Source organism: Choristoneura fumiferana, chromosome 25 (genome assembly GCF_025370935.1).
Source record: "Choristoneura fumiferana chromosome 25, NRCan_CFum_1, whole genome shotgun sequence".
NCBI classification, from domain to species: Eukaryota; Metazoa; Arthropoda; class Insecta; order Lepidoptera; family Tortricidae; genus Choristoneura; species Choristoneura fumiferana.
In genome coordinates, this window is record NC_133496.1 from 9,884,438 (window position 1) to 9,897,215 (window position 12,778).

Consider the following 12,778-nt stretch of genomic DNA (forward strand, 5'->3'; position numbering starts at 1 on the left):
CCCGTAGATATTTTAACTTTCGATATTCAAATATGTAACCAAAATTATACATGGTATTTTGGCATTTTCGTTTATAGGTGCTTGAGCCATTACAATATGAATTAGAATTAGAATCGTTTATTGCAAGTCACATTACAATTTAAAGGTGGAAATATAATATAATTAAGTAGTACACATGTGACACCCTGCAAGGGCATGGCAACATAACATAAATATTCTAGGACTAGGGCTTCATATTATTATTATACAAATTCTAAACGCCTATTTAAGCATTTCGTATAACACATTAGGTTAAATTATACACTTCATAAGACAATTAACTAAGAATAATCTTCATTAAAAAACTCGTTTTTTAAGCTATAGTAACACTTGTTCACTAAGAATATTTTTAATACACACACACACACAAAATAATGAAATAATCTTGATATTTTTGATACAATTTTGCTCAACTAACTTGTTAAAAGCCTTCAAGATGACAATTCATTCAAAAAAAACAACAGTACATGACAGCCTACAAGAAAACTACTTATTACTCGTATGTTATCATGTAGCTTGTTAACATATAATTTTATACCAAAAGCAAGTATGTTGCCTAATTAAAAAATAAATTATATAAAAAAAATTGGCTTTCACCCCAAAATTACATTAATTTGTGTACAATTAACAAAATTAGAATCGGAATCACATAAACTCGAATGATGTAACATGCTAAGGGAAACCGGACGGTTTCTAGTGATTATAATATTAGTACGACTTTGTATAATCATACTCTACATGACTAGCTACATTCCTATTATCATCATCATCATCATCTCAGCCGTAGGACGTCCACTGTTGGACATAGGCCTCCCCCAAAGGCCTCCAGTCGCATCGGTTAGCAGCTGCCTTAACCAGGTCATCCGTCCATCTCGTTGGTAGACGTCCTACGCTGCGCTTGCCGATCCGCGGTCTTCACTTGAGAACTTTTCAGCTCCAACGGCCATCTGTTCTCCGTGCTATAATGGCCTGCCCATTGCCACTTCAACGAGCTAAATCGCTCGGCTATGTCGGTGACCCTTGTTCTTCTACGTATTCCTATTATAAATGCGAAAAATTGTAAGTATGTGTGCTCGTGTGTGTGAATGTTTGTGTTTGTCACTCCTTCACGCTAAAACGTCTAGATTGACCTGGATGAAATTTGTTATGTAGATGTCTGGAATCCTACTAATAATATAAATGTGAAAGTTTGTGGGTGTGTGTGTGCGTGTGTGTGTGTGTGTGTGTGTGTGTGTGTATGTTTGTTGCTCCTTCGCGCTGAAACGGCTAGACGGATTTATATGAAATTTGGTATGTAGATAGCTGGACATCTGGAATAACACAAAAGGATACTTTTATCCCGATATTCCCACGGGATAGGCATAAAATCTTGAAATAACAACTACTGGGCTTAGGGTCATGAAATTTGGTATGTAGGTAGCTGAGCTTAGAGTCTTGAATATTTGGTCAGTTGTTCTTAACCCAACCTCAATGAAAACCACGATAAAATTTTAGGAATTCCCAGGGGAAATGTAAAAAATCCCGGAATTTCACTTGTACCAGATCGAATAGTTTACGCGTGCGAAGCCGAGTAAACTCTAGTGACACATAAGCTCGCTTTTATATTCTGATGAACTCAACGATGCCACCCTGGAGTCGCAGGCACTACTATATGCTTGGGAGGCCATAGGTTAAACCAATAAGCTTCGCTAAATGTGACGTCTCTAGTAAACAAAAAAAGCCCGGCCAAGACCGTGTCGAACACGCCCGAAATAGGGTTCCGTAGCCATTACGAAAAAATTAAATTTCGTTTTTTGTACGCAATATTCCAAGTTTAGTTATATTTTATACCTTAGGCTGCTATTAACTCTAATTTTCAAGCAAACTTAACCGTTATAGTTGTCCTTGTAAGTTTGATATACTTATTTTTTCAAGTTTTGACGCTCGATTTTAATGAAAATTTGCACTTTAAAGTTGAATATTTCACAAACAAATCACTGAATCAAAAATTGTCGTAGCAACCTTGTAATGGTTTTAAAAGACCTGTCTAACAATACCCCACACTATAGGGTTGGATGAGAAAAAAAAACACCCCCACTTTACGTCTATGGGAGGTACCCTAAAAAAATATTTGTTTGTTTATTGTACCATTTTGTCGGCATAGTTTATATATATATATATATGTAATTTTTAAAAATTACAGATTTCTAGCATTGATAGTCCCTGAGCAAAGCCGCGGACGGACAGACAGACAGACAGACATGGCGAAACTATAAGGGTTCCATTTTTGCCACTTTGGCTACGAAACCCTAAAAATGGTGCTGTTATTAAGGGACTCTTTAAAAACATTATCTGGTTCTGGTTTTGATACGATAAAATATGAATAATGATTTCTCAGTTTTTTTTTTCGGATTAATAAAGACGTATCAAATCAAATCAAATATATGCCCATAATCCCTTGAAGCTGAGAAAAAATAAGTTTGTACACGATAGAAATATACGACCTTTTGAAAGCGTACTTTGTTATTGAAATTTTAAGTATTGTGTAAATAAAACTTAGAAATTATGTAATCTTATATAGGCCTCTAGGTTGGCAACGCATCTGCAATACCCCTGGTATTGCAGATCTTTATGGGCGTTGGTGATTTCTTACCATCAGAAGACCAACTTGCTCGTTTGCCATCCAGTCGAAAAAAAAATTGGCAAATAAAGCCTCAAAACACAAAATAAAGGGTAAAAGCCATTTATATCACTGTAAATCAAAAACAACTTATTTTTTTGTAGAAATATTATAAAATAGCAACATATTATTATATGGAACCCTCAGTGCACTTTTATTACTGGCACTTGACCGACTTTTAACATCAAGATTACACTTAAGTTCAACAACAGCTTTTTTTATTACCTACTTGGACTACATATCATCATCATCATCATGCTATTCTACACAGACTACACAATTCTGTTCTTGTCCTATACATTTCCACTTCTAAACAAAACGTCAAAGGAAAACATCTTTTCTAATTGAAGCTGCCTTCCTCTTTGGTATCAGAAAGCTGCACCGGCTGCGATGCGGCGCCGCATCCGTGCGGTCACACCGCGCTCCTCACTGCTCTAGCTACATTCAACTGCACTTGATGCATTTTCATTAATTGATTGAAATTTCTGGCAGTACTTATATTCAAGAACATGTGAGACTGAATTTAAAGCATGAAGCCAAATGTGTTGCACAGTCACAACCGTTTATAGCGACGTCATTTGTAACAATATATCGGATGATAATAATATAATGACCAAGAAAGAAGTCTCAACATGATCTTATGTATCAAAACAAAACGGTTGTAACTGGTTAGGTTTGACGACCGGATGCCCAAGTGGTTAAAGAACCTGACTACGAAGCTTGAGGTCCCGAGTGCGAAGACAGACATTGATATGAATAATACGAATTTTTGAAAGAAAGAAAGAAAGAAAGAAAATAATTTATTTATAACAGCAATGACACATAATTAGTAAATATAACAATAAGAAGTGTTGCCGCTATAAAAAGGTCCCGGCTCAGCATATCGCTGGTTGAAAACCAGCACTGGTCTTCCGCCGGGCCACAGGAGAGTGAAATTACGGAAAGTCACACAAAACAAAACAAATACAAAAATAGCTACGAGGCTTTTGGTCTCGGGTACTACGAATTTTTATATTTAAGTATGTTTATTCGTTGCCTTAGTACCTATAGTACAAGCTTTGTTTAGTTTGGGACTAGTTCAGTTGGTGTCAATAATGTCCCATGATAGTTATTTTATTTATAACGACCAACCTCTTTTAACGACCAAATATTGATGTTCCTTTTATGTAGTCAGATATAGATCGTTTTGACTGCAGCTTTTTTTAACGTGTGGTTGCGAAGCAGCAAAGTAATTAATATTCACGTTTTTTAATAATTCTCTAGGGATGATCAAAAATAAATTACCCACATGTTTATTATAAAATACTTTTGTGATTATACACAACACACACACAAACATCACACCTGTATTCTCAAATGGGGTAGGCAGAGCACACGAAGCGTTACGGTTTCGGAGCCTTTTATGATTAGATAGATAGATAGATTTATTTATTATCTTTTAAAAAAATGCATTATAAGCACATGATGTCAGGTAATTATAAGAAATTCACGTGAAACATCGAATGATACTATTTTCGAATTGCTAAAAAATAATTGAAAACCTTATTTAAAATAAACATAAGCATCATTAGATAGGTACGTTTTTAAAAGAAACATTACTTTGAATAGAGCTTAAGCGGCGAATAAGTATTCCATTGCCACTACGTGACAAAAATATCAAATTATACAAGTGACTTCAATAAATTTAAAATACACTAGTTTCTAACCACTGTTCTTATATTAATCATCTTAATAATAAAAAGTACACATTTTCTTCAAATGCGTCTAAAAGCTCAATTAAAAGTTGAAGGGTCAACGAACACAGCCCTAATGGGAACAAACCCCGTCATCCCACTCTAGTGGCGTCCACTCATCCGGGACCAGAGCACACATGCACAATGACACACACTGGCGCACAAAAAGTGAATGAACCCCCAAAAAACGTGCGTCTACGCACTGCCCGCATTAACATGATATCATTTTCGTAGCACCTTAATCGTTGACTTTTAGGCTCACTTTTCTCGTCCGGCACGGAATACCGTGGTGGGGGTGACAGGCTTAAAACAGGCCGTTTTATACAGCGTGGGCACACTTTCTGTTTAACTTTCTGTAAGGGTAGTTCCAGCCGACGACATGAGGTGTTACTTAGCTGCCCTAGTTTGCCTCGCGGTAGCGCGGGCCATGCCCACGATAGAAAAAGAATCCAACGATCCAAATCTGGTTGCGAGTGTTCTAGGAGTCGTCAAGGAGTGTTCTGAAGGCGATGTGTCTCTGTGCTTAAAGGTTGAACTTTAGTGTTGTGAAAAGTGCGTACAGTGCGTGCCATAAGTTCTAAATCAGTTCTAAGTTTTTCATTTTGGTTGCAGGAGAAGGCATTAAAATATGTGGAAACGTTGTCGTCGGCGAGGGAGATGAGCATTACTGATGGGGTGACTCTGGTAGGGAACGGGTCTCCGAGGTCCGCGAGGGCTTTGGAGCCTTTGTCAGAGGAACCCAAAGCCAGGGAGGCCCAGGTCGAAGCCAGGCTATTGGACTCTGCTGCTGACCTGCTTGAGAACCATGTCATCCAGTTCAGGCTGCCGTCTTCCACCGTCGAGGGAATGAAGAGGTCTCTTGAAGAAGGTAAGCATCTTGATTATAAGTACAACGTATTGTTTACAGAGCTAAGCATTATGATTGAGTCCTAGAATTTTAGTAAAAAAATAGATTGACAAGTCTAAGATATAAACTGAGATTATTACTGCTTTTTGGGTATTAATTACGAGTCAAGCAGAACTAATACCACAAATAATGCCAAAGCAAATAATGAATGGACTGTTTAACACTGATAAAGATTTTTAATTTTTTGTCTATTATTTGTCAAATATTTGTAATAATAAATATAAATTATTTTAAAAAACAAAGGCTCGGAACTTCTGAGCTGACTTGCTCAGATTTTAAAGAAACTTAGCCACATATTTTTATTAAGCTCATTGCATTACTTCTTTGCCGGAAACGGAAGACTTTTCTACAAGCCTAGAAATGCAAAGAAATTGATTATTAAAATTAACTTGATATAAATTTATTTTTATATTTTTGTAACTCAATGCGTCGTAGTTTGAAAAAGTACTAAAAAAACCATAAAAATAACAATCCATAAAACATAAATTCAATGTTGAACTAAATTATTACTATTTTGTAACTCTTGAGTGGACTAAAAGGTCGTGATTCGAATATTTCCTTAACACTCGGAAACGCCTGCCAAGAACTTTCGTTTTCCGATCATCTTCATATTACGAGTATTACCAAACCGCCCAAACAAGATTACGAAATGCAAATAGAAAAAGAAATTTAGCGCTGAGAAATGATTCAATAATTCACGCTCTTCTAAAATAAACGGAGCACAACAAAACGATTTGTGGTTAAAATAAGTAGTTATTTGATGATCATGATCATGGCGGTTGATCTAAGTAAGCCAATAACGATGGCCAATTTAAGTGAGATCAAAACAACTTTTACTTATACACTCGTTTATTGGTAGCTTTCAACGTTGAAATATCATCTTGAAACTGGTTTAATTACAAAATTAAAAGAAAGACTAAGATTGGTTATTGGAGTCTTTTTTATTTTAACTCCAAATTTGTTACTTTTACGAAGGAAGGTCAACGTCTCTCGATGAGAGCTAAAACATAGATCTCGCTAGTGTCACTGTTTAAGTGACTAAGAAAAAAGCAGGCTGAAATGTGTGGTGCATGCGAGAAATTTGTGTCTAGACTCCTGTCCAGTGGTGGTGTAGGGGTTTGGCACGCAGCACGAAATGCTAAGGACCTGGGTTCGATTCCCAGCGCTGGTCTCTTTTTCTGTTTTTTTTTTCTGTGCATCCATGTTTCAGTTTGTATTTTCGTTGGTAAAAGAAAAGTTCATTCTTTTCAATCCGTAATTTTGGTTTCTGTTGATTTAGCAGATAACATACAAGTAACGTAAGTCATAAGTAAGTATGTCATGTAAGTAACTAACGCTACTTAGATTTTTATAATGTCAGAAAGTGATCTAAATTGATATAAATACATATATTTATATTAGCATGCAACGTGTCTCTTAACCAGACTTGTTCGGTGTTAGTAAAAGATTTCACACATCGTTGCACCACTTTGCTAGTTTATTAACGGTAATTTCTACTCTGCCGAAAAGTTTATATCAATAGTCATTTTTAAGTGGAATGTACGTAACAAAACGTTAATTAATAATAAATAAAAAATAAGTCAACAAAGTACCTATTATAAAATTTCTTATAACCGATCATGGGAACACCATGACAAAGTATGTTAGTTAACAAATTGACAAGGATCAAATTCATTTATTTTCGCAGATTTTAGTATTTCAATGAATGTGCGAACTATTTTAACAGTGAACCATTACTTTGTACTACACGTACTAGTTTCTACCTTTATAGCTTCCATGAAGACACATACATGGCATCGATGTCCGCCACCGGTCTCAAAGTCTCGTAGATTTCTAGACACGCTTGAACAGATTCTATCAGGTCATGTGTAACTTACATCAAAAATAAACAATCTGTACAGAGCAAGTTCAAAAGCTATCCTTTCAAGCTGGATTAGAGTATAAACTGCAACATTGAAGCAGCGGAGATTTGCAACGGTACAGCGTCGTAAACAACTTGCAATCAAGGACTTGTTTTCAACGCATTCATTATGTAAAATGCAACCCGATTTAACTGTTCCGTTTGCGGTGAGGTTAAGTTCAATGCGTAGGTTTAAGGATGTACAAGAATTTATAATTGTGTTGAAGTAAAGTTTTTTGCCCCTTCGTTAGATGGCATACGCCTTATGAGGGCAAATGTCATTAGTCATTAGTGTTGTGCAGATCCCAATAACTAAGTATGTACATTAAGTTTCATATGGGCCCTGGGCGGGCATGGCAATGTCATGTAAATTAACCTAACTCAGTACCTAAATAATCTTAACAGTAAGGTATACAATATCAATTTTATATTAAAGCAAAACTTTTATGTCAAGTTCTATCATTATCATTAAATAGTTCTTCTACAGTATAATATGCTTATGTCAATAAATAACTTTGTAAAAATTTGATACCTCATGGCTAAATATTTTATAAATATTTTAAAGAGATTGTTGGAGAATCAAGTAAAACTAAGCGGAAAAAGTCAAAATTGATAGAGTTAACATAATGAAAATTAAAACAAAGTAAACATGCACTATTATACAAATACACTTTTTTTCATTATTATGCACCAATTCCAGTAGTTACGTCATGCTATTTTAAAATGCAAAAAAGATATACCAATCCACACAAAAAATAATTCTAAACAAGAAATTGTAATATAGTAGATTAAATTTGAAAAAATTGGCTTAAAAACAACAATGAAAACCATGGTGTTTAATAAGACCAGTAGTAGCAATTTCTCTGCTCAAATTCTTATAGAATTTTCAGTCTTATTTAAATGTAAACACCATTACTCTGCTTTCATTAAACACCATTTTAAACCCACACGTTGATTCATGTTTTGATTTCACTTCATATAAAAAATTGTCTTGCTACTGATATTACCATAATTAGAAGCCCATTCATATTCTGAACAAGTACAAGTACGCACTTGCCACTTAACACTTGTCATTGGGTCGTGAAAGTGGCACTTGCATTCTTGCTTCGGTCATTAGAGTAGTCGAGTTGGCGGTCGAGTCGAGTCCTTCTGGCGCAAATTGAACTTTCATGGTGGAACCTGTTCGAGTGAGCAAGTCATCGTGAAATCTAGCCATAACTGGCCGCTTCTAACGTTGAAAGTTGTAATTGCTTTCGAATACAAGTAGTCATCGCCCTTTATCTATTAATTACAAAATTACTGTGTCAAACTCAAACGATTGTTAATGGTGATTATCTAGTAGCTCTGTTTTTGGCTACACATTCTTTTACAGCGAATCTTAAAGTCAATAAAGGTCCGATTATATTACGGTAGTAATCTGCTCGACACAAACGTTTTTTTCTTTTTGTAGCCAAAAAAATGTTGCATTATTTTTACCAATGAAAACTCGGCAGGAGGTTGTCAATCAGACGTACAAGAATACCTATGTGTACGTATTATTATAAGTAATGTTTCACCGTAGTATTGTAAATTTGTTAAAGTTAGTCATACTTTGAAGAATAGAAAACTTGTAATAAATACAAAACAGGGAGTGATTGTTTTTTACAATGGGAAGGATTGGTTTCGTCGGTTTTTTTTTACCAAAAAATTTACGTTCAATAACAGTGGTAGAAGAATTGTAGTGACAATTATTTGAAATGAATTCATCCACGTATTTTTAAGTCAAAAACCAATCAAGGTCAAGTTTTAAAAATGCACCTTCTTATTTTCTTGGTACAGACCATTAGTTGAAGTAAACAAATAGCTTAGGAATGCGGTTACAATGCGGAATTAAGTAAATATTGAACTTCCAATGTAGACTCTCTAATTGAGACTAGAAAAACTTTTAGCTTAACCCTGATTATGAGATTCGTTGACCTCATAATCAGAGCTAATGGTTTTTAGATGGTCTATTAAGAGGTCCTGTAATTTTTTTCTAAATGACTTCAAAAACAAGCTTAATTTTTAAAGTCTCGTCTCCAAAGTCTGCACATGCAAAAATGCGTCAAGCGAACGGTAAAATTAAGTAATGATTATGCTGCAGGCGGACACCAGAAGCGTAGCGTGTTCCAAATGACAAAGTATTTTTGTACCGTTATTAGTAACTATTGATTTTTTATTTTCTTTCTAGCCCGTGGCAAGAAGAAGAAGATCAAGCAGCTGTTGCCCCTTCTTGCTCTCGCCAAGTTGAAGATCACCGCTCTCATTCCCTTGTTCCTTGGCATCATCGCTTTCGCTGCAGCCAAGGCTGTACTCCTCGCCAAGGTTGCCCTCCTGGTCGCTGGTATCCTCGCCCTGAAGAAGCTGTTGGCTAGCAAGCACCACGAAACTAGTTACGAAGTTGTCGCCCACCCACACCATGAAGAGCACAGTTACTCCAGCAGTGGGCACGGTTGGGGACGAACAATCGACGACGCGCAAAACTTAGCGTACGGCGCCCATGTTAAATCAGACTAATCTCCGACATACTCACACTTGCGTTCTACAAGGTTCTATTCTAGGGCCGCTATTATTGCAGCCATTTGTTTACTGAGAATGCGGGCATGTACTTTAAAGAAATATTTAAGCAGGCTTATTTATTACTAGCCTTAAGATATTTATTGAATATTTATTGACAATCCCTTTGTGAGGGATGCTGCGCGATGTTGTTTTGTTTTCATAAACGGTTGTTCTGAGTTTGTATGGTCCTTCTTGTTGTACTATATTAGTATTTATTTCAGATCCTATACGGTATCCGTATATGTGTATTTTAATTTTTGCGTTAGCCTTTGATACTCATTTTGTAAATATTTTATCATACCTTATTTTTTTATTCTAGTCCTTCGATTTAAGTTTTATTTGTTTAATTTTTTATCCTTGTTTTATCATTGTAAGTTAGTTCGCACCCTCTATTTTATTTGTTATATTCTTCGACTGTGATATTTATTATTTACATTTTTATTTTATTTAAAATTTAAATATTTTTATACATTTCCATTTTATATTATTTCAAATTATGTCATGTTTATATATTTTGTTATATATTATTTATTATTATCATGAGCACATTTCACATAATTATATATTATTTTATTGTTATATATTTGTCATTATATAAATTATCATTTCATTATATCTACCATTTTTAGTTCAAATGCACATTTATATAAATTACCTATCTGTCGTATTTGTTACGATTCGTACAAATAAAGAACTCAATTTAATTTTGTTTTTTTATTTCATCATTTCTTTTTTTATAAACTTACAAAAGCAAAGTTTAAATTACCTTACCTACCTAATTTTTAAATATTTATTTTATTGAAAAATTGTTCAGCAGTGTACGTCTTTGATGATGATTGTAATATTTTTTTTTGTTTATTTATTAATAAGAAACAAACAGGCTTATACTTATTAAACAACATAGGTCCCTAAAACTTTTTTAAAAATTTATATTGTAACTATGGTTGTGCGATTACGTTATGATTAAGGAAAATTAGATCAAAATATATCTCATCTTAGGGAAAACGCGTTTTTTCGATTTTACAAACACAGAAGAAAACTTAGTTTACCAAGTATTGAGTACGGAATACGATCAAATAATCATTATCTGAAACCATTGAACTAACTACTTAAGATAAGCCATCTAGAAAAAAACCGTTTTATCTGGGAAAAACCGCAACACCGATATCTTTGTGAAGATTTAATTTAAGATAGGCACTTATGTCTGACCAACCACAGAATAACATAATGATAGACAGCTTTCAGTAAAAGGTTAATGATAGTGTAAACTTATAATTTATGTGGTTTTTATCCGATTGTTACAATGAGTTCTCTTCCTTCCTCTTTTCTATTCATCCTTCATATAATCTAATCTAAGCTAATCCGGAAGGATTAACAATGAACAGTAGCAAACAGGTAGGATAAAAGTAAGGACGTTGAATTGAATCAGGCTTGTAATCTTAATAATGTTGATTTACACGATTTAAGTAAAAATATTTGACATAAAAAACCCTAAATAAATAAATATATTAAAACCGTAATCAGTCAGCCAATTATTTCTTTATGTTCCTTTTTTTGGAATCAAACAATCCCAGTTACATTTTCATTTGGTACCATTATTTGAAATGCGCTTCCATTGTCACGTTTATTTAATGACTCGCAGAATTTTAAATCAACCTTGTCTTCCTTTTCACAATAATCTTTACTAGTTTAATTTAGTTTATTTATTAATTCAAAACATTATTACATTATAATTTACATAAATGTCAGTTATAAGAATTTGTATTGAAATCGCCAAACACCCGCTAACGACCCGCTCCGGTTTTCATCATCATCAACATCATCAAGCCGGAAGACGTCTACTACTCGTACTGTACAAAGGCCTCCCCCTTACTCACCGCCTGCATCCACCGGTTGCCCACAATTCTCACGATGTCGTTAGTCCACCTAGTGGGAGGCCTGCCAATGCTTCGTCTTCCAGCTTGTAGTTCCAGCTTTAAACGGGCGCAATTTTGAAAAAGGGGCGAAGAAACAAAAGAAGTTTGTAATTAAAGTTACTTCACGTTTTTCACCTCCATTTACCGAAACTAAAATTGCGACGAGCCGAAGCACATTGCTTGTTATACGTATTATGTATAATATGAACTTCTTGACTTTCTTTATAAACCTTCTTTTCCTTTACATGCATAATATACAACAAAATCACTTCCAGCCCTCTGTCCGTCTGTATTCGTATACACGTATGACGATAGATACATACATACAGAGGAATAGAAGGCAGGAAACGACTTGATTGTATACTGCTGGCTGTTGCCCCCGACTTCGTCCGCGTAGAATTTCTTTATAGCTATCCTGTAGCGTGGGAATTATATCATTCACCGGGATTAAAACTATTCCATGTCCTAAATGGGTCCCACTGAAAAACAGCGTTGCGGCTTGCCGTAACATTATGCTGAGTGGGGCCCACTTTATACTATTCGATGTGATTTTTTTTATTCTTTCCATCTAATGTATTTTTATGTGTATCGAATATGTGTAAATAAATGTTTCTCTCTCTCTCTCTCTTTTCCAGAGACTTAAACTATCTGTGTACTGAATTTCATCTAAATCGGTTAAGCGGTTTAGACGTGAAGAGGTAACAAACAAACAGACTTACAAACTTTCGCATTTATAATACTCGTATTGTGGGATCAGTGGGATGTAAAAAAACAGAAGTCAAAGATACTTCACGTCGGTCAATTAATTTTAAAGTTTGCACACGACCACGCCATCTAGGAGCAACTCGTGTTACAACAGCAGTCACGGCTAAGGTCACATTCAAACTTGATCGATATAACCAGTTAGGTAACGATCTACTGGCGTCTAGGCATCGTCTGGGTTACTACCTACTACTAAACCCTGTTTCTTTGTGTATGTTTGTATGTAAACTCTTTATTGTACAAAAGAAAATGAACAAAATACAATTGACAAACTGAGATTCTTGT

The 12,778-nt window shown here is 34.9% G+C and overlaps 1 protein-coding gene across 1 annotated transcript; it reads left to right on the forward strand.

The window, feature by feature from the left end:
• The first annotated feature begins 4,748 nt into the window (after nt 1-4,748).
• On the forward strand, nt 4,749-11,342 carry Osi9 (DUF1676 domain-containing protein Osi9). The gene is made up of 3 exons (XM_074107493.1): nt 4,749-4,960; nt 5,044-5,299; nt 9,448-11,342. Exons 1-3 carry the CDS (start codon nt 4,811-4,813, stop codon nt 9,771-9,773), a joined length of 732 nt encoding a protein of 243 aa, XP_073963594.1. The 5' UTR covers nt 4,749-4,810; the 3' UTR covers nt 9,774-11,342.
• Nucleotides 11,343-12,778: the final 1,436 nt, after the last annotated feature.

Coding starts and splice junctions, on each gene's coding strand:
- Osi9 (XM_074107493.1), top strand. CDS start 4,811: ATGAGGTGTTACTTAGCTGCCCTAGTTTGCCTCGCGGTAGCGCGGGCC. Junction 4,961..5,043: donor ATGTGTCTCTGTGCTTAAAG/GTTGAACTTTAG, acceptor TTTTGGTTGCAG/GAGAAGGCATTAAAATATGT. Junction 5,300..9,447: donor GAAGAGGTCTCTTGAAGAAG/GTAAGCATCTTG, acceptor TTTTCTTTCTAG/CCCGTGGCAAGAAGAAGAAG.